We start from the raw sequence: 19,788 nt of genomic DNA, 5'->3' as shown, positions 1-19,788 counted from the left end.
GTTTTAGCAGCACTTAACCCGTTGTTTTAGAAGCGTTTTTCGGCTGCTAGCTTGGTGCTTTTAACCAGACAGACACATACATACATACAACACCCCCCCCCTCCCTCCAACAGAGGAGGGGGGGGGGGCACAGGGTCACTATCCTGACCCTGCATTTTGTAAATTTCAGCATGAGCTCTCAGGGCTATCTCGAGCTGCTCTGCTGAAAAACTCTAATAATGCACAAAAAGGCCAGAGCCCCACCTCTTAGATGAAAATACCATACCCTCAGCAGAAAATTATATTACAAAACACTATACATTCCTTTTAACTGTATGGAAACCTTCAGTAAGTAAAATGCAGATCTCTCCTTAAATACGAGTTCCCTGGCTGGCCTGATATCCTAGTGGCATCACAATGACTCTGGAAGGAAGAAAATCAAGTACCATTTTCAGAAGTAGGCCAGTGCCTCCATACTTCAAACATAAAGGGTTTCCACTGAACCACTAATCAGCCCTACCCAAGATTGCACAGACAGCAGAAGTGTGTTAAATGATTTATTTCATAGATTAATATACGATCTATTCAAATTTCTAAATAATTCAATAAAATATTTCCATATATAGGAAGAGCAGCAACCACATAAACCGTACTGAATACAGACCAACAACAATTAGAGTAACTTGTGGACATACGTAAAGAAAACATACACTGACAAAATAGAACTGTAAGAAAGTGCACTCGTGTGCCACAGTATAGGTTGGCAGCATTTGGAATACAGACGTCATTCCTGGGTCCCCAGTCTATGAACTGAAGACAGGGGAACATAACAGGGTCTCCCAGCGATACAAAGGCATCTCAGATAACATTTGGGGCCATTTAGGAAAGGAAAATCCACTTTGAACTACAAGTGTACTTGAAAGTGCAGTCGCTGTAGATCGGAGGGGGACATGCCAGGAAAATAAAAAAAACAGCATTTTTGCTTGCACATGATTGGATGAGAAAAATCATCAGAGCTTCCCCTCCGATCTACAGCGACTGCACTTACAAGTGCACTTGTAGTGCAAAGTGGATTTGCCTTTCATAAATAACCCTCAATGTTTCCAAAGAGTGACCTGGTCATCTAGTGCCAGGACGATCAAGTAGAGAATACATTGCCGATTGGTAGCTTTATATATTGATTGGGCTAGAACAGGACTTCAGATCAGGTAAAAACATTTTTATAACAAAAAGCAGAAAACTCCTGTGTGCAGAATGATCCGAACGGCTGCTTGGACAGTGGCCTCAGCTTGGTGTTAGTTTTGCTAAGCTGGCTCCCCATGTTCGCAGGTCTAACAGAACCTGGTTCAGACAGTCCATCCAGAGGTCCCTTTCCTCCTTGGTATCTGCAGACAGCCAGTTCCTGGAAGGAGAGATTTACAGACAATACGTGAACCCGTGTTTGCAGGACAGGTACTCTATCATGTCTAGTTCTTTATACCAGGTTGATGGGACAGCTGCGACCTTCTAGAACTTTTCCAGCTCAGAAGAGATAAAATTCTCCCTAAACTAGTCACCATAACACTCACTTAGTAAAACACAAGGTGTTGCGGCACTGGGTCACCAGTGTGTCCCGGTCATCTTCTTGTTGAGGCCTCATGGTGATCAGTTCCAAGGTGTGAGGACGGGCACACGCATCTCTTTTGGCAGCCTCAATCTTGGCACTCGTACAGTTTACCAGGTTTGTCCGTCCGAGAGGTTCCTACACAACGATGATCAGTACAGACAGCAACATAGATGAACAAGTCCAAGAAAAAACGGGTCAATATGTACTTACCTTAGAGGCCTCCTGGTCAGGATATGCCCAGAAGGACAGAATGCTACCAGAAAGGACACACCAACGCCTGTGCCATGCCCCCAGACCACTGACATCATCAAATATGGTCTGCAGAGAGAATAGGAAGAGCTTCAGCAATACAACATATCAATATCAACCCCCTGGATATAATCATCCATCAACAGGCTCTTACCAGAAAACCTGTACGCTGTACAGCAGAATGACTCTGGCACTGCATCTTCAGGTACAAGTTACCCTCCAGGGGGGACAGGAAAGGGACCTGTGAGAAGACAACAATCAGGACAAGTAGAACAAAATGGTGTCTGGTTAGTAGAGAAGACTAGCGCCAGTCAGTGCAGTGTTACTAAAGCAGTACAACAGTCCCAGGTCTGTGCGCTGCCATTCCTGGTGGTGGAATTATTGTGAGTTCACCAGTAAATTGGTTCTTACCAGATCACAAACCCTCAAATCTACACAGAGGCAGGAATGGAAACTGCAACACCTACCTCAGGACCCATTCATGCGATAGTCAACCAAACAAGACCACAGGGCAGTCTATAAAGCCGTGTCACTTCCTGCCAGCTGAACTGTAATCTCAAGCAATGTTGTCATCCTACTGTAAACCACTCAATGGAGGAATACATTTTTGTAGCTCAGCCTAGTTGACAACTTTGGCTCCCTACATACATTTATACCATGGAGGTGTTGTCATCCTAGGATAGGAAGCCTATTCCAGGCAGAATCACCTGGTGAAAATAAAAAAGGGAAGTACACAACTGACTCCGGAATGCAGGACGGGGAGACTGTTCGGTGTCACCGTCTATCTAAATTAATGGGCAGACAGTGTGGACCTGACTAGATCAGCCTTGGTGCAGCACTAGACCATAAAATGGTGCAGGCAATTTGAAATTAGAACCATGTGTTCCAAATATTACTGCATATTTCATTTCACAGAAGGCACTTTATAAACTCCTCAGGTGTTGCAGTTTCCATAGGTGCCAGCATGTACATCCTCCAGACCACCTGTGTCAGCGGGTCTGGTCATAAGCAGCTGGAGAATGTCACACATTACACCATTTTTAAATAGTAGTTATGTGGCTGTTGGCTTCCATTCATCATCACTGGACCGGCCTTCTCAGTAATTTCCTCAACCTTCCTTTTTCTTCATTCATTGTGTGAGGGAGAAATCCAGAGTCCACAGACCTCCAGGTTTGTAGATCGTTTTTTTTTGTCCTGGTCACTCACAATAAGACCAATGTGAACTACTACAACCCCTAGCATCAGAAGCCTCTACCACATAGACATGCACCAATCCCAACAATGCGATTAAAATTAGTAACCACCTTATCCTGAAAATGATTTCCAATGAGACGACCGACCTTCCCTTCCAATTTCATCTAGGAGGAGATAGACAGGTGGAGAAAAATCAGAGTTACACTTACCGGTAACGTCTTTTCCAGGAGTCTGTCAGAACAGCCACCTTAGAAGGGTAGGAGCTAAGCACCTTAGCTTGAACATTCAAGCCACTCTGCCCTGCCGGCCCCTTAGTTTTTCAAAATGTAACTCCAGCCAGCTGGTGAGACACAAGAACACATCATACCAACCTTAACATTCCTGGCGTTCCTATGCAAGAACCTTCCCTTGACAAACACATTACTCGGGTGGGTAACGGTGCTGTCCTGAAAGACTCAGATTTTCCCTTCATAGTCTTTCAGGACAGCCACCGTAGAGAGAATAAACGCGCACTTACCCCTGGCGAGGGACCACAATTTAAAGGACCCTTTGTCTAAAGGCCTGATCCTTTGTCAAGCATTACAGGTTGGACCTGTTATTTATCGAAGGTGGTAAAGCTGGACCATGTTGCAGCCCTACAGATTTGGTCTGGTGTAGCACAAACCCTCTCCACTTGCGACACTGCCATAGATCTATTGGAGTGAGCCCCGAGACCCTCCAGGGCCCACTCCAATAGAGCTATGGAGAGATGGACCGATACCATTCTTTTTTTTTTTTTTTTAAGTACTCGCCGATGCCAACTGAAACTATTTTGTTTTCACTTCAGCAATGGTACAAAGCATTGAAAAGTTATTTACAAAATGAAATAAATATTTTCTCAATGGAGGAGAAGGAAGTAGAAAGAAGAGCAGGAAAATAATAATTAAATGGAGGAGAATAAGGAGTTAAGTAAGGCCAATTAGAGTAAATTAAGTAATAAGGGGGTTAAACAGAGGAACATTTGTTCATCCCTTTGATCTGTAGATGAAGAAATGTAAAGAAGCAATGTTTTTTTTTATTTTACCGTTTCAGCGGCTGAGCAATGTTGTTAATACAGCCCCAATTACTGGACTTCTTTAAAAAAAACTTAAGTGGTCGACAGGGGAGACCCACTGACAGCTCAAAGAACCAAGCCTCACAGCATCGGTGCATTTGCACGAGTAACTATACTTGTGCAGATACTAGTATCGGTGCAACCCTACCTCTTACTACGCAAGCCTAATAGCTAACCTAAGCCATCTTGCGATCTTAAATCTAGAGGCTCTTTTTTTTTGGGGGGGGGAATCAGCCTTCCTAAACAGATTTGTATTGTAGGGCATTTTTTATGTCTAACCTATGAAAATTATGTTCCCGTTTACCCACAGGATTTAAACAAAAACGTAGACAAAATAACTTCTTGGCCTCTGCCCCAGTTCCCCCACCAGAGAAAACACCAGAATTGAGGGGCCGGCAGGGAAGAGTGGCTTAAATCTTCAAGCCAAGGTGGAGTTTCCTGAGAAGGGAGGAACCAAGGCCCCTCTCTAAGGTGGCTGTCCTGAAAGACAATGAGGAGGAGAGATAAGGAGGATGACAAGACAAGAGAAGAACTGGGAGGAGGGATAGCGTGATACACAAGGAGAGACTAGCACTGGGCGATGTCTAAACTTAAGGTTTAATGGGGAGCACGAGTAATATAAAAAGAATGCACTGTGTGCTCTCAGGATTAGGGAACACAGCAATATCAAGAGAGGAGGCACTTCCTGTGTCATCAATGGTACTGGTAGCCTTTCCACTCTTTGCTTCAGAACATTTGTCCCACCAGTCCAAATATGGAAAAAAAGTGTTCCGATGCGCTCCTGAAGCTTGTCCCCCCCCATTGCTCACCCATTATCTGGACCCACCACCACCAAGTACACTATCCAAAACTCTCGCCCCCTTCTCTGCTATTCATCCCATAGCCCTCTCCTAAATATATAAATTATATATATAATCCCCCTCAACTGTTCATCTCATATCCCACTCTCTAATCTACCATTCACACGTCCCCAGCTCCCTCCTCTGTCGTTCATCCAATATATCCCCTGCTCTGCTGTTAATCTTAAACCATCCCTCCTCCTCTGCCGTTTATGCGATACCTCCACTGTCATTCATCTTATTCCAACCCACTCCCTCTTCTCCGCACTGCATAACATAAAACCATTATTTACCTCTCATGTTTGGGCCTCTATCCCCCACTCCCTCCCCAAAACTTCTGTATACCCTCTACACTGCCTGCATCACACATTCCCCAAAAGAAATCCCATTAAAGTCCCTTACTCCACCATCATGCCCCAACCCTCCAAACAGCACCCATTAACCCCCCCCCCCCCCAGAAATTCCTCATGCCTCCTCCACCCGCCGCAAAAAAAAATTATATCATTATATATTTGCCAATTAGGATCCTTGCCAACCATCAGATCCCAACTGCTGAGCCATCAGTTCTCACCTTCAAATGACTACTCCACTATCAGGTTTAATTCCCCCCAAACATATACATGTTAAGCGTTAAATCACATAAGTATCAAAACGCTAAACAAAAAAAATTATTCAATGTGAAAAGGATTCCACATACATGTTTCTGTCTCATTTTGCCAGTGAAAACTGACCCGTACAGGAACATTCGCTCCCCCCCCCCCCCAATTTGCTCCACAGTGCCTGTATCTACAGGTCGGTGAGGAGTTGTTTTAAAGCACATTTACTGCTTATGAATATGTAAATATCTGAATTTCCATAGTCTGGCCACAACATCACAGGACACATATTCAAAATTACTTCTATATAATTATAATGAAGCTAATGCATCCAATTTCTAAATGAGTGCTTAAAACAGGCTGACTAATACCAGTGACCACTGCTATACTCTTTTGGCAATCCCCTCTTATTACACAATGGAGTATTCAAAACGAAAAGGGAGAAAAAAAAAAAAAAGGCAATAAATACCAAGCACAAAACAGACAATTTTTTACCCACCTTGTCCAGTGGAAACTTGAACTTGCCCAGAGATTCTAGAGACAACGTCAAGGACCCAACCAGCAGAAAGCTACTGGATCTGAGAGGGCAGTTCACTGCTGGACTAAAAGCTACAGTGACAGAGGAAGAAACAATTAGTTGGCACCAGAGAAGATTGTAGAGGGTGCCAGAGGCTACAGTGAGGAGATTATAGAGGGTGCCAGAGGCTGCAGTTATATCAGGAGTGGGGGGCACTTTTAGTTTCAAATAGTTTAGGAAGCAATGTGTGTGAGTGTATATAGTAAATAGAATTATAAAAAAAAAAAAAAAAACACACACAAACACAATAAATAAAAAATTATATTAGCTAGCACCCTATACTACTATTTCACTATTTTGTTTTTGCATTAAAATCTAAATATGAGATCTGAGGTCTTTTTGACCCCAGATCTCATATTTAAGAGGACCTGTCATGCTTTTTTCTATTACAAGGGATGTTTACATTCCTTGTAATAGGAATAAAAGTGATCCATTTTTTATTTTTTCAGTGTAAAAATTTATAAAAAATAAATAAATAAATAAATAAATAAAAAAAAAAAAAACAAAAACAAACAAACAAACAAAAATAGGCGAGTAGCGCCCGCATATGAAAACGGTGTTCAAACCACACAAGTGAGGTATCACTGCGATCGCTAAAGTGAGAGCAATACTTCTAGCCCTAGGCCTCCTCTGTAGCTCAAAATATGCAACCTATAGAATTTTTTAAACGTCGCCTATGGAGATTAAGGGTAAAAGTTTGGCGCCACTCCAAAAATGTTATTTTACTCGGCGTAACATTATCTTTCACAATATATAAAAAAAATTGGGCTAACTTTACTGTTGTCTTATTTTTTTAATTAAAAAAAGAGAATTTTTTCTCGCAAGACCGTTGCGCAAATACGGTGTGACAAGAAGTATTGCAATGATCGCCATTTTATTCTCTAGGGTGTTAGAAAGAAAAATATATAATGTTTGGGGGTTTTAAATAATTTTCTAGCAAAAAAAATAAATAAATAAATAAATAAATAAATAAAATAAAACTGTTTTAGTCTTGTAAACGCCAAATCTGAAAAACAGCCAAGGTCCTTAAGTGGAAAACATTTTTTTATTTCAAAACTACAAGAAAAAGGATTAACAGTAAATAATGGCTGCAGACTAAAAATAGAAAGTTAAAAGCTACAACATTCCTTGTTGACAACCCTTTAATATAACATGAGTAGAGAAAGCATGCGATTATAGACTTCATTTCTACAATTTGGAGCATGCATTGAAAGACCACCACCACACCAATAGGGGCCGCTTACCTGGAGAGTTCAGGGAGGTTTTCTGTGTAAAAGAGACAGGAAAAGGTGACCTCTTACCCCCATATACCCCAGGAATTGCCACTGTAAGACAATAGGAGAGTACCACTTACCCGGGAACCTAGGAGCTTTTTTGGTGTAATCTGGAGGCAAATGAAAACAAACTTAGTACAGGCCAATGATGGCCACATCAGACAAGTAGCATGCTGGAAAATTAGGAAGAAGGTACCTACCTTAGGCTTGAGGGACTTCCTTTTGTCCACAGTGGTAATCGGTCCACTTTGTGCCTGTGGGTAAATGAAAACACTTAGCATTATACGTATGCTGATATCAAAGGTTTACCATGGACCGAGGCCTGAGATAGGCACAGGATACACCGAGCACCGCTACAAACCTCACCACTTAAAAAAGGTGAGGTGAGGTTTACACACCTATAAGCACAAGGACAGCATGCTCAATAAGGGACCATGTCCATTGATACGAAAGCAGAATCATTAGTAACAGACCATGTCCATTAATAATGAGAACAAAAAATTCCTAGTTAGGCCTGGGAAAAAATTTAATTAAAAAAAAAAAAAAAAAAAAAAAAAAAAGTGTGCGTTTTTTGGTTCATAGACTAATGGAGAAGCAGCAGAAAATGTGTAGTGCATTTTATAACCGCTTGCCGACCGTAGAACATATATGGTGGCAAGGCAGCTCTCCTACTAGGTACATGAGCCGGCACTTCTAGGTAGGGGATACCCACCACTGGAGACCACCCCTCTGTGAGGTGATTAGACACAGCGGATGCTGGCCATTGGATGACCACCAGCATCCACCGATCGTCTGAAAGACACAAGACAGAGCCCTGCCTATGTAAACAAGGCATATCTCTGCCCTGAAAGCGGGGAAGCAATGGGATTCTCTTTCCCTGCAAAGAAGGGAATAAATTCCATCACTTCCCTTAGTGAATGCAGAAATGTTTTTAAATATATTAAAAAACAAAAATCCCCCAAAAATAGATCATTCCACCACCACTTTATTTTTCTTGCTATAAACTAGGCCGACAACTTTGAGGAGATATATATATATACACACACACACACACACACACACACACATACACACACACACACAGTTAATCTACCCAACGACAAATTTGAAAATAAAAATTTAAAAACCGAAGAAAAAAACATGTCAAAAACACATCAAAGACACATGTGCAAAAAACGTACAGCAGAAACTGATGAAAAGCAAACTGCATAGGCATTAACCAGGCCTAAAGGACAATGTCCATTGGTGGGACAGAATTCCCATTAACCACTTGCCACCCATGCTATAGCCGAAAGTCGGCTACAGCGTGGGCCTAAATTGCCGGTAGAGCGTCCATAGACGTCCTCCCGCGCATTCGGAGGATGATTGCAACAACCGATCCTCCCTGGATCCATGTTCTGAATTTCATGGCAACTCACCAGACTGTAAACCTCAATTTCTATTCTGAAGTCTGCGCTGGCCTTATTCCTGTGGAGGAAGAGAGAAGATTATCAATCACAACCAATTATCACTGTGAAGCCACACTGTAAGACTCACAAAATGATACCGACTGTACATGACCCTCCATCTTTACATACACCACGTTAGGGGCCCTTTTACACGGGCGGATCAGTAATGATCCGCTCCGTGTGTCCGCAAAAGCTCAGCGGGGATCCTCCGTAAAATCCCCGCTGAGCTGGCAGCCGACAGGGCGGTCCCCGCACACTGTACAGGGACCGCCCTGTCTTTCCTCCGCTCTCCCCTATGGGGGATCGGATGAACACGGACCGTGTGTCCGTGTTCATCCCATCCGCAGACGGAAGAAAAAATTGGATTTCCTTCCGTCCACAAATGCGGATCTTTGCGGAGGCGGACAATTACGGATGTCAGCGGATGGCCATCCGCTGACACTCGCAATCACATAGGGACCAATGTATGTCCCGTTTTCATCTGCAACGGATGGATGAAAATACGGACACACAGTCCGTACGAGTGAAAGGCCCCCAAGGCAATGACCCGTTTTCCACATGCTGCCACAAGGAGTCATCACACACACACACCCTGCTCAAGGAATGATCCTTCATCTTCCCACACCAACGCTGGCATGATGCCCCTCCATCTTCCCATGCTACCATTATGACCCTCCATCTTCACACACACACTTTGACTCCTCTGCTCACACCAAACATGCTCCCATGACAATCCTCATTTTTGACACACCAGGCTCCCAGATTATGTTGGAAAGGGCTTTTAAATCCTGACCACCACATCACGTAGAGGGAAGAACAAAGTGCTAAAATTATAAACAAAGTGGGAGCAAAACAGTCACGGATTTACCAGCAAAGAAACCTGCTGCACGCCCTGCCCCATTGAAGAAACCAAACAGATTAGGCCGATTTCACAGAAAGTCACTTACAGGGTCACGGATGTAGGAAATATAATGGTGTCACCGGTCTGTGCATCTGCAGCACTGGCCAGAGGTGTAGCTACAACATCATAGCTTCCATAGCGGATGAGTATGAGGAAATAGTGACCCAGAGATCCTAAAGAGAACACACAAATATCAAGAAAGAACAATGGTCATAGAGGACAGCAAGACCAGTGCATTCACAAGTACCAGAGTCATAGATTGCCTTGCACACTCACAAGTACTGAGACACAGGTTGTGTGCCAGTGTACTCACAAGTTACATAGTTGGCAAGGTTGGATAAAGCTACCAGTCCAACCTGTGTCAAGTACCCTGTCAATTACTTGAGTCAATGGGTTCTTCACAAGTACCTGAATCACGGATTGCCTTGCACACATAGTCCACCTTGAGAGGCAGTTGAATGTCAGAGATGGTGACAGAACCATGGCAAGGCCTTAACTCTTCTGAAGGACAAGATTCTAGCTCCTCTGATCGTTCTCCTCGGAGTCTGTCCAGCTCCTTTAATAAGGCCACCTTCTTCTCAGCTGAAGAAGAGGAAGATGAAGATGGTGAGTTCCTTCTAACATCAGCGCACACAAAGAAATGGTGAAATACTTTTTTCCGTTCACTCACTGGACACCAAGAGCAGCCTCTCCGCCTCAGCCTCCTGCCGAGTGCCCTTGCCATGGTCAACGTCCACACAATAGCTCAAGGCACAACACGACTGCTCAATAATACGCTGCAGAGATGAGACCTCCTTACTGAGAAACTGCCAGAGGAGGAAACAGGCCTGGTTACTCTGCTAATAAACAATTCACAATTTTCTAAAGAATAAAAGGCTCACCTTGATCCTTTCCTTTGCGTCTCCCTTCACCAGTAGCCTTCTTTCAGGATGACGGCTGGTAGTTGGTGTACATAGTTGGCTAATTGACTCTAGCTGTACATTTCTCCGCAATGTTCGATAAGCATCAATACTGCAACCGAAGCAATAGTAATATAGAAAGGTTCATGCCAGATCTAAAACTATAGGTTGTGCATAAGGTCCCGAATAAGAACAACCATGATGTCGGTGATAAAAAATAAATTAAACACACACCCCCAAAACATCAGGTCTGTCAGAGTGCCAAATACAGTATACGGTAGGATAGACTGCTAACCTGAGTACCTACTGAGGTGGATGAACTATGGATAGGCTGTGAAGCCTTGTACTTTGTAGCGTGGATGGGCTATGGAAAGACCAATAAGCCCAGTTTGACAGAGCATGACTTGACTGAGAAGCTCGTTAGACTCTGGCTAAGCCAAAAATTCTAATGGTACTCAGTAGGATAGATGGACTTTCGCTATGCTCAAGTGCCAAACTGTGCACCTGTAGAGTAGATGGATCCAAGCTAGACCAATAACCCCCATTACCTGTAGGGCAAATGGACCTCCTCTTCAGCTGACGTGACCCTTTTCACTGTGGGCTCCTCCTCCAGCAATTCAGGTAAACTGGACACCACTGAGCCCTGTAGATATAGGACATCATATTACTGATCTAGAAGTACTGTTTGTTTATAAATTTTTGGGAAGTTTGAGACTCACTAGAGGGCTGATTGCTGCCTGAAGATCCGCAGACTTAGTGAGAGGAGATAGAATAGATACAGGAGGAAGATCCACTTCATCCGAAAAATGTTCTTCTGACAGTTCACTAACATCTAAAACGCCTTCAAATATGCGGTCAATCAGCTCAGAACTATTCATAGTCACCCGCCTCTGGTCCCCATTGTCTACAGCTGAGTAGAAGAGAGAGAATAGCGATATGTTACCATATCCATCATTCATTGAACAGAGTCTGAGATCTGATGATTGTAATTCAGGACAGAATGTCTGGGCAAAATATGAATATATTCAGTACATCTGATACATTGACATTTCACTGTGTTTTAGGAGACACCGCTCAACACAGGGGACAAAATCAGCTAGCGGTTCCTCCCGTCACCTTTTTTATCTTAGCGTCAGGAAAAAGTTGTCAGAAGTGATTCATGCTGATAAAGGAAGGAAGCAAGACAGACAGAAATGACACGTAGTGCTCTTAAATTGAGACAGACTATAGAGGGATATGTTTGTTCACATTTTATATGTCTGAGGGTACAACCACTTTAATTGCATTTTATTATTAAAGGGGGTTGTAAAAAGGTACATTTTTCCACCCTAAATAGCTTCCTTTACCTTAGTGCAGTCCAGTAATGCGAGGCCTTCTCCCTGGTGTGGAGTGTCATGCTCACCCCCTCCCTTGGACTACAGAAGAGTCAGGACGCCCTCTAAACACAGCAACTTTATCTGCAACGTAGAGAGCGTCCTGACTCTCATGTAGTCCAAGGGAGGGGGCGAGCACGACACTCCACACCAGGGAGAAAGCCTCACATTACTGTGTGGAGTTAAAGACAAAAGAAGAGGAAGTGAGGATTTCTCAGAAGAAATTAGGACATTTAAAAAGCAAAAGCGAAGGATGAGGTAAGTGGAGGAATGCACTAAGGTAAAGGAAGCTATTTAGGGGGAAAAATAAATAAATTGTACCTTTACAGCCCCTTTAAGATGGACACAGGAGATCCTGTATAGTTCTCACTGTGCATATACAGACACCAGCCATATATTCCGTAAAAGCTGTGCATCTAATCCTTTCCTTAGACTTACCTTCCCTGGACCCATCTTCATCCGCAACATCAAATGAGGATGGAAGCTCCTCTGGGGGCAGGGAGTCTGTAAAGACATAAAACTGATGTACAAGTTTGATCACCAACATGGGCCCCATTTGCTCCCAGCCAACTCACAGGGTCATGTCCCTATCCCATGAACAAAAAAAAAATAAAAAAAAACACACATATACTGTATACTTATTTGCCACCTAAAAAAAAAAAACCCCACCTACGATAGCATAATCCTTACCGTTGCTGCAAGTTCTTTGAAGCCGAATCTCCAGGGAAGAGACACATCGCTCTGTAGAGACATCAAGAGACCCTTCGTTGCTTTCCAGAGACAGTTCTGTAGACTCTGAGCCCTGAAAACAAAATCAAAAACTGTTAATTGCTGACTTTGCCATGATCAGCCTTCAAGAGGGGAGCAGGGGGGGGGGGAGGTGTATGTCCCAAGATCTGTAGTGCATTTGTACTGTATATCTGGAAGTCAGCAGGAGATAGAATGAACCGCACCGTCAGTTTAAGATTACAACTTCAGTAGATGGGAGCACAATACAGCACTGCCTGACACAAAGCATCAGGGGGTTCACTTACGCTGGAGTCATCCGTCATGGGTCCCATTTTCACTCGCCCTCGTCCTGTTTTCACCCGTCGCCGCCTTTTCTTTCTACTGGCACTCTGCAGAGCAGTGTCGCAAAGTAAGCCAAGACAGGACTTAAGAAGAGCCATGTTCCACCACAAGTGACACCCAGAAATCAGTGTGTACCTCTTGGCCTGAAGACCAGCGTGGCACAAGTGATATTGCACTGCAAACGTGTAGCACCCAGTAAAGTGACATTATTCTACAGACAAAGCATGGCACCCAGTGAAGTGACCTTGTGCTGTGGGCCCAAAGTGGCACCAGATACACAATATTTTTCCTGGTGGTCCAGCATGAACACTGCTGTGTTACTGCCTAGTACCATGCCTTACATGTGACTGTCCACTGCCACCCCACCTATTCCGGTGACCGCCAACACCTCACACTAAGTCCCGCTATACCATTACAGATACCCCTTACCTTGCCGACTTGTTCAAGTGGTCTCTTTCTCTGTCTCATAGACACAGCTCTCCAGGGATTACTGCGATCCACAACTGCACACACCATGTCCACCTCCTCCTGACGTTCCTTGAGCAATATATGTACAGATATGAGTAACTGCATTGCCAGGGCCCAGTTTTGTCTATTACTTGTAAAGAGGGTAGAGAATTTAATCTGCAGCTGCAAAGGTGAAACTTGTATACCAACACTAGCAATCATTTTGTACCACTCCATCCATTAAGCCTTTCTTCCCACTCAACACCCAAGAACTGACCTTCCGGAGGCGGCTAGCTGTCTCCACACTGGGCGGGTCATCTTCTAATGAAGGCAGAGGATGCCGAGTAGCTAAAGTGCTCTGAGCCAACGGGACGAGTCCTTCTGCAAGTTGTTTTTTGTTCAAACCCTCAGTGCTGCATTCTGAAGGAGGAAATACCGCAAAACAATGATTGCCATATGAAAGAATGCTGGCATACTATTACAACACTACACCAAGTGATTTGTCATATACACAACCATTATCGGACCATTTACTGGGGAGACCCTTTATAACTCCATGCAACCCTAGCTCAAAATGACTGGCCATATAAATAGCCATTACCAGACACCAAGTGACAGTCCATATACATAGCCAGACCATTAACCACCCCATAGCAGGCTTACTGCTATAGGACAGCCGCTCTGTGCAGAATCATGTATCTATTACGCAATTCTGCACTATTAGGTAGGGGGCGTGTGCCGTCTCTGCTGTGATGCCTTTCTCTGGATCAACAGTGGGTATACAGTATATGGGATTGTAACAAACACACACACACTTTTGGTTGAACTAGATGGACTTGTGTCTTTTTACCACCTATGTATATTAATAGGATAAAAACAGAAAAAAAAAAAAAAATAATAATTCTAGTATATATTCCATAGTTTATAGACACTAACTTTTGCGCCAACCAATCAATATATATGTTTATTGGGATTTGTTGTACCAACAACCATGTACCAGAATACATATTGGCCTAAATTTAGAAGAATATTGCATTTTTAAATGTTTTTATTGGATAGGTTTAATAGCAGAAAGTAAAAAATAAATATTTTTTTCTTCAAAATGGTTGGTGTTTCAGGTAGCCTAAACCATGAAAAAATATATATTTAGTTCTTACCCGCCTGTATTTCCCCTTCTTGGTCCAGATCTGGCTGCAGCTGTCCCGAGTCGTCCTGCAAGTAAAAAAAAAAAAAGGGAAAGATGGAAATGATGCAGCGACCATAATAAAGGGGTGGTCCACCAAAACACTAAAATCACCACATCCACGATATATTCCTAACCCATCTAGCCCTATAAAGAAGAAATCAGTACACATACCTTTTTATAAAGCCGATCCGGTGCGGTTTCCAGCGGCGGAAACTCTGCAGGGACACAGCCGACAGCGCCTGGGAAATGAATGGGAAAGGACTTCACCCATAGACTTACTATGGGGGCTTCCGTTGTCAGCAGTGTCCTCTGCACCCCCCTCCACAGCGAAGCTACAGCTGACAGCTCAGCATGAGATCGGCTTCACAAAAAAAGTTATGTATACCAATTTCTTCTTTACAGGTTTAGATAGGTTAGTGTTAGTTCATGGATGTCTGAAGATGTAGAGATTTTGGAGTTAGGGTGGACTTGTCCTTTAAAGAGAACACACCCTGCTCCCAGCACGTTACACTGAAATATTGGCAAAGAACAGTGTGGAACCACAACAACAGTCAGATCCCAAACATTGTAAATGATCCAAAAATGTCACTCAACAGCGCACTGACCTTCCTGTCATCAGCCTCAGATTGACCCTCCTCTACAAAATCCAGAGATAGATCTGCAACAGAAAATGTAAATAAACACTATAATACATTAACACCTTGTGTCGTCTTTATTTGCCCTGCAGACTGACTGATGACAGCAAAAAATTGTCCCCCCCTGACCACCCAGAACAGGATTCCTTCACACCCTCAGAGATCCACCGCTAGGGAGTACCCACCTCTCTCGTGGCTGTCCTTTAACATCTGGATGCGTGATATGATGGATGGAATGGCTGGGGTGTCTGGCTTGATTTCCTGTTCAGTTATCCGTAGTAGAGAAGACCAGCTATCTCTGCACTTGCCCTCCAGCTCCCCAGGATCTCTGTTCTCCATCTCCTCTTCTGAGGCATTAAATCGTTTCTTCCTGGGCAAATCATTCTCCGAATCTGAGCCTGAAGACCAACACAGAATAAGGAACTGCATGGAAACCTGGGGCACGAGACACACACACACACACACACACACACACACACACATATGAGAAAGAGAAATCCATGTATCATACAGAATGTCACACTGCACGCGCCATTCCCCCGAGACACAGACAAGGAGCTTTACGAAAACTTGGGTACTCAGAATCCGATGCAGCTGTGCATGGTAGCCAGCTTCTAACATCCGCTTGTTCAATTCAGTTTTAGCAAAAAAACTGGAAGCCGATTGGCTACTATGCAGAACAGCACCAGTTTTAGCCATTTACAGACTGCCCAGCATACATTTAATGCAGCAAAGTGGACAATCTGTGCCAGATCACGTACCTAGTACGTGATCTGACACTCCCAGGTCTGGGGAGCGCGCCGCTGGTCACCTGCTCCCACTGTGATCACACAGTGGGAGCCAAACGGTGGGTACCGCAGATACGATATCTTCCGGCGCCCACCAATTAAACAGGACACAGGCAGAAAAACAATTTGCCTATGTAAACAAGGCAGATTGTCATTCTGTCAGAAGGGAAGGTATTGATCCTGTTTTTCTGCAAGGCAGGGACACAGATCTTGGCCCTTCCCCTAGTCAAAGCACCTCCCCCACAGTGAGTAAGCACAACCTAGGCACAGTTAACCCTTTGATCACCCTGATGTTAACCCTTTCCCAAACAGTGTGATTAGTACAGTGACTGCATATTATTTTTAGCACTGATCACTGCATTAGTGTCACTGGTACACAAAAAGTCTCAGTGTCCGATTTGTCTGCCGCAATATCGCAGTCCCACTAGAAGTCGCCGATTGCTGCCATTACCAGCAAAAAAATAAAAATATGCCTTTGTTTGTAGATGCTATAAACTTTTGCACAAACCAATCAATATGTAGCAGAATACACATTGGCCTAAATCGATTAAGAAATTAAAAAAAAGATGTTGGACGTTTTATAGCAGAAAGTAAAAAAAATGTTTTTTTAATAAACAGGAATGCCGGACTCGGCCCAGCTCCGCCCCTCGTGTCATTGGATTTAATTGACAGCAGCAGGAGCCAATTGTTGCTCTGCTATTAATCTATCCAATTAAGAGCTGGGACCCCGTGCAGAGAGGGACAGTGCGTCTCAGGTAAGTAAAACGAGGGAGGGAATGGGAGGCTAGGGGGCCGGCCACTGCCAGAAGTTTTTTTTCACCTCAATGCATTAAGGTGAAAAAACACGAGGGTTTACAACCCCCTTTAACATTTTAATTAAAGAGGTTTATACTTTGAGGGTTATTGTGCTATGAGTTCTTTCTTACACATCTGAGTTAACTGGAAGCAAGAATAGTAGATCCCGGTAAACTCAGCGGGGGGGGGGGGGGGGGGGGTCAAATAAATATGCACTAATTACTGTATAAATGTGACTGGCATTGAAGGGGTTACAGATCCACGTCCTTGTCTCTGTAACCACCATTCGCGGGAGCCTGGCGGACATCACGGCCGCCAGGCACGCGCATCGGCATCTCTGTGATGCGGCCGGCGCGCTCCCCAGTGGCCAGGAGGAGCGGAGGACGGCGTGTTAGAGAATTACAACCACCCTGCGGCCTTATAAAGTCGTACGGCCGTCGGGAAGTGGTTAAAGGAGATGAGTTGGACGGTCTGTTCCTTGTGAAGTTTTAGGCTTCACAAGCAGAATGCTCACTGTATAATCTATAGGAAGATGGCCCCCATCACACACACACAGACACAATACACTCACAGAGTCGTTTGAGTGGCTGACGTCGGCTCTCCATCTTCGGATCGGTTCTAGAATAGAAAAGATTTACAGTGCTCAAGTCCTGGACTCAGAGGATGGTATCCATACACAGCAGATCAGGAAGTGTATGAATAGATATATATGGAACGGGAAGGGAGAGGTCACTCTGTGTGTGGAAAAAAATAAATCATATATATATATATATATATATATATATATATATATATATATATATATATATATATATATATACACACATACACACACACACACACACACACACACACACACACACACACATATATATTATATATAGTGAAAAAAGAAAGAAAGGGGGGGGGGGGGAAAGGGAAAAAAGAAAAAGGGGGGACCTATGTATAGTAATATGTAGGACAGCAAGAGGGAGGGGTCTATGTAGATATCCATAAATGACAGTAAGAGGTCTATGTATAAATATATATAAAAAATCATTGTGGGGGGGGGGGGTGACAGTCTTTATAAATATATTATACAGGATTTATTTAGTGCCAACAGTTTTCACAGCACATTCCAACATAAAGGGAGACAGCTCAGTGCAGATACAATACAATTGAATACAAGAGGGTTAGGAGGGCCCTGTCCCTGAGAGCTTACAATCTAATAGGGAGAGGCATGTAGTACAGAAGGTGATCTCTGTGAGGGATGAGCGGACTGTAAAGGTGGAGGTGGGGTAGGATTTCCTGAAGAGAAGGGTTTTCAGGGATTACCTAAAAGTAGGCAGAATAGATATTAGCGGACGGATTGGGGTACAAAGTTCCAGAGGATGGGAGAGACTCTGAAAAAGTCTTAGAAGGAGTAGGAGGTATTAAGGGGCTATATAGATATGTGTATATATAGTGATGGGGTCTATATAAATATATATAGCGATGGAGGAGGGGGGGTAGTATCCGTGTCAATGGACAGGTCGGACTTCTCTCTCACCTGTCCTGTCACAGACGCTGGTTTCCTCTCCTCAGTTGAATCTCGGCGCCTAATTCTGGAATTCGGGAAATGCGATCACTAGAGGAGCACAGCGGCCATTTTCCCGGAGCCCCTCCTCCTCTAGAGAACTGTACTCCGTTCCCGAGAGAGGAACAGCTGAGCCTCTAGTGTCTGAACACACTAATGGGGGATTGGCTGGCAAGCGGCAGAGGGCGGGATTACTGCAGCCGATTGACTTCCGTCTTCCGTGTCAAACGGGCAATTTGCATTTAGCAGTCTTGTTAAACCTAAGCAAGCCACTCCCATCGGAATTACCGATTAGGTGACAGCACACTGGGCTATTGTATGGGACTGTCCCCTCCGACCATCATCACACTTCCTGTCAGAGGGGGACTACCTTCCTTTTCCATGGTCACACTTCCTGTCAGAGGGGGGCTATCTTCCTTTTCCATGGTCACACTTCCTGTCAGAGGGGGACTATCGTTCTTTTCCATAGTCCTACTTCCTGTCATAAGGTGACTACCTTCCCTTTCCATGGTCACACTTCCTGTCAGAGGGGGACTATCTTCCTTTTCCATGGTCACACTTCCTGTCAGAGGGGGACTATCTTCCTTTTCCATGGTCACACTTCCTGTCAGAGGGGGACTATCTTCCTTTTCCATGGTCACACTTCCTGTCAGAGTGGGACTATCTTCCTTTTCCATGGTCACACTTCCTGTCAGAGGGGGACTATCTTCCTTTTCCATGGTCACACTTCCTGTCAGAGGGGGACTATCTTCCTTTTCCATGGTCACACTTCCTGTCAGAGGGGGACTATCTTTCTTTTCCATAGTCCTACTTCCTGTCATAAGGTGACTACCTTCCTTTTCCATGGTCACACTTCCTGTCAGAGGGGGACTACCTTCCTTTTCCATGGTCACACTTCCTGTCAGAGGGGGACTATCTTCCCTTCCATGGTCACACTTCCTGTCAGAGGGGGACTATCTTCCTTTTCCATGGTCACACTTCCTGTCAGAGGGGGACTATCTTCCTTTCCATGGTCACACTTCCTGTCAGAGGGGGACTATCTTCCCTTCCATGGTCACACTTCCTGTCAGAGGGGGACTATCTTCCCTGGTCACACTTCCTGTCAGAGGGGGACTATCTTCCTTTTCCATGGTCACACTTCCTGTCAGAGGGGGACTATCTTCCTTTTCCATGGTCACACTTCCTGTCAGAGGGGGACTATCTTCCTTTTCCATGGTCACACTTCCTGTCAGAGGGGGACTATCTTCCTTTTCCATGGTCACACTTCCTGTCAGAGGGGGACT

At 44.2% G+C, this 19,788-nt stretch overlaps 1 protein-coding gene across 4 annotated transcripts; it reads right to left on the bottom strand.

Annotated features, from left to right (window-relative positions):
- Positions 1–1,038: 1,038 nt before the first annotated feature.
- On the bottom strand, positions 1,039–18,716 carry LOC120917741 (anillin-like). 4 transcript variants are annotated; one of them, XM_040329225.1, is made up of 26 exons: positions 18,479–18,716; positions 17,522–17,568; positions 15,553–15,765; positions 15,338–15,390; positions 14,704–14,758; positions 13,824–13,966; positions 13,529–13,636; positions 13,063–13,146; positions 12,719–12,830; positions 12,467–12,532; positions 11,375–11,565; positions 11,204–11,298; positions 10,638–10,767; positions 10,427–10,562; positions 10,165–10,338; positions 9,803–9,929; positions 8,826–8,874; positions 7,608–7,661; positions 7,488–7,517; positions 7,378–7,399; positions 6,056–6,165; positions 3,139–3,192; positions 1,989–2,075; positions 1,796–1,903; positions 1,548–1,720; positions 1,039–1,381 (listed from the first exon to the last, which is right to left on the bottom strand). In XM_040329225.1, the coding sequence occupies exons 2-26, from the start codon at positions 17,553–17,555 to the stop codon at positions 1,264–1,266; spliced, it is 2,526 nt and encodes an 841-aa protein (XP_040185159.1). In that variant the 5' UTR covers positions 17,556–17,568; positions 18,479–18,716; the 3' UTR covers positions 1,039–1,263. The 4 variants fall into 4 exon arrangements, with proteins under 4 accessions (XP_040185159.1, XP_040185160.1, XP_040185162.1 ...); XM_040329226.1 differs by lacking the exon at positions 18,479–18,716 and adding an exon at positions 18,265–18,357; XM_040329228.1 differs by lacking the exon at positions 13,063–13,146.
- Positions 18,717–19,788: the final 1,072 nt, after the last annotated feature.

Source organism: Rana temporaria, chromosome 11 (assembly GCF_905171775.1).
Source record: "Rana temporaria chromosome 11, aRanTem1.1, whole genome shotgun sequence".
In the NCBI taxonomy this organism is placed as follows: domain Eukaryota; kingdom Metazoa; phylum Chordata; class Amphibia; order Anura; family Ranidae; genus Rana; species Rana temporaria.
Note: the sequence above shows the minus strand (reverse complement) of the source record. Positions and strands in the feature narration are given on the sequence as shown.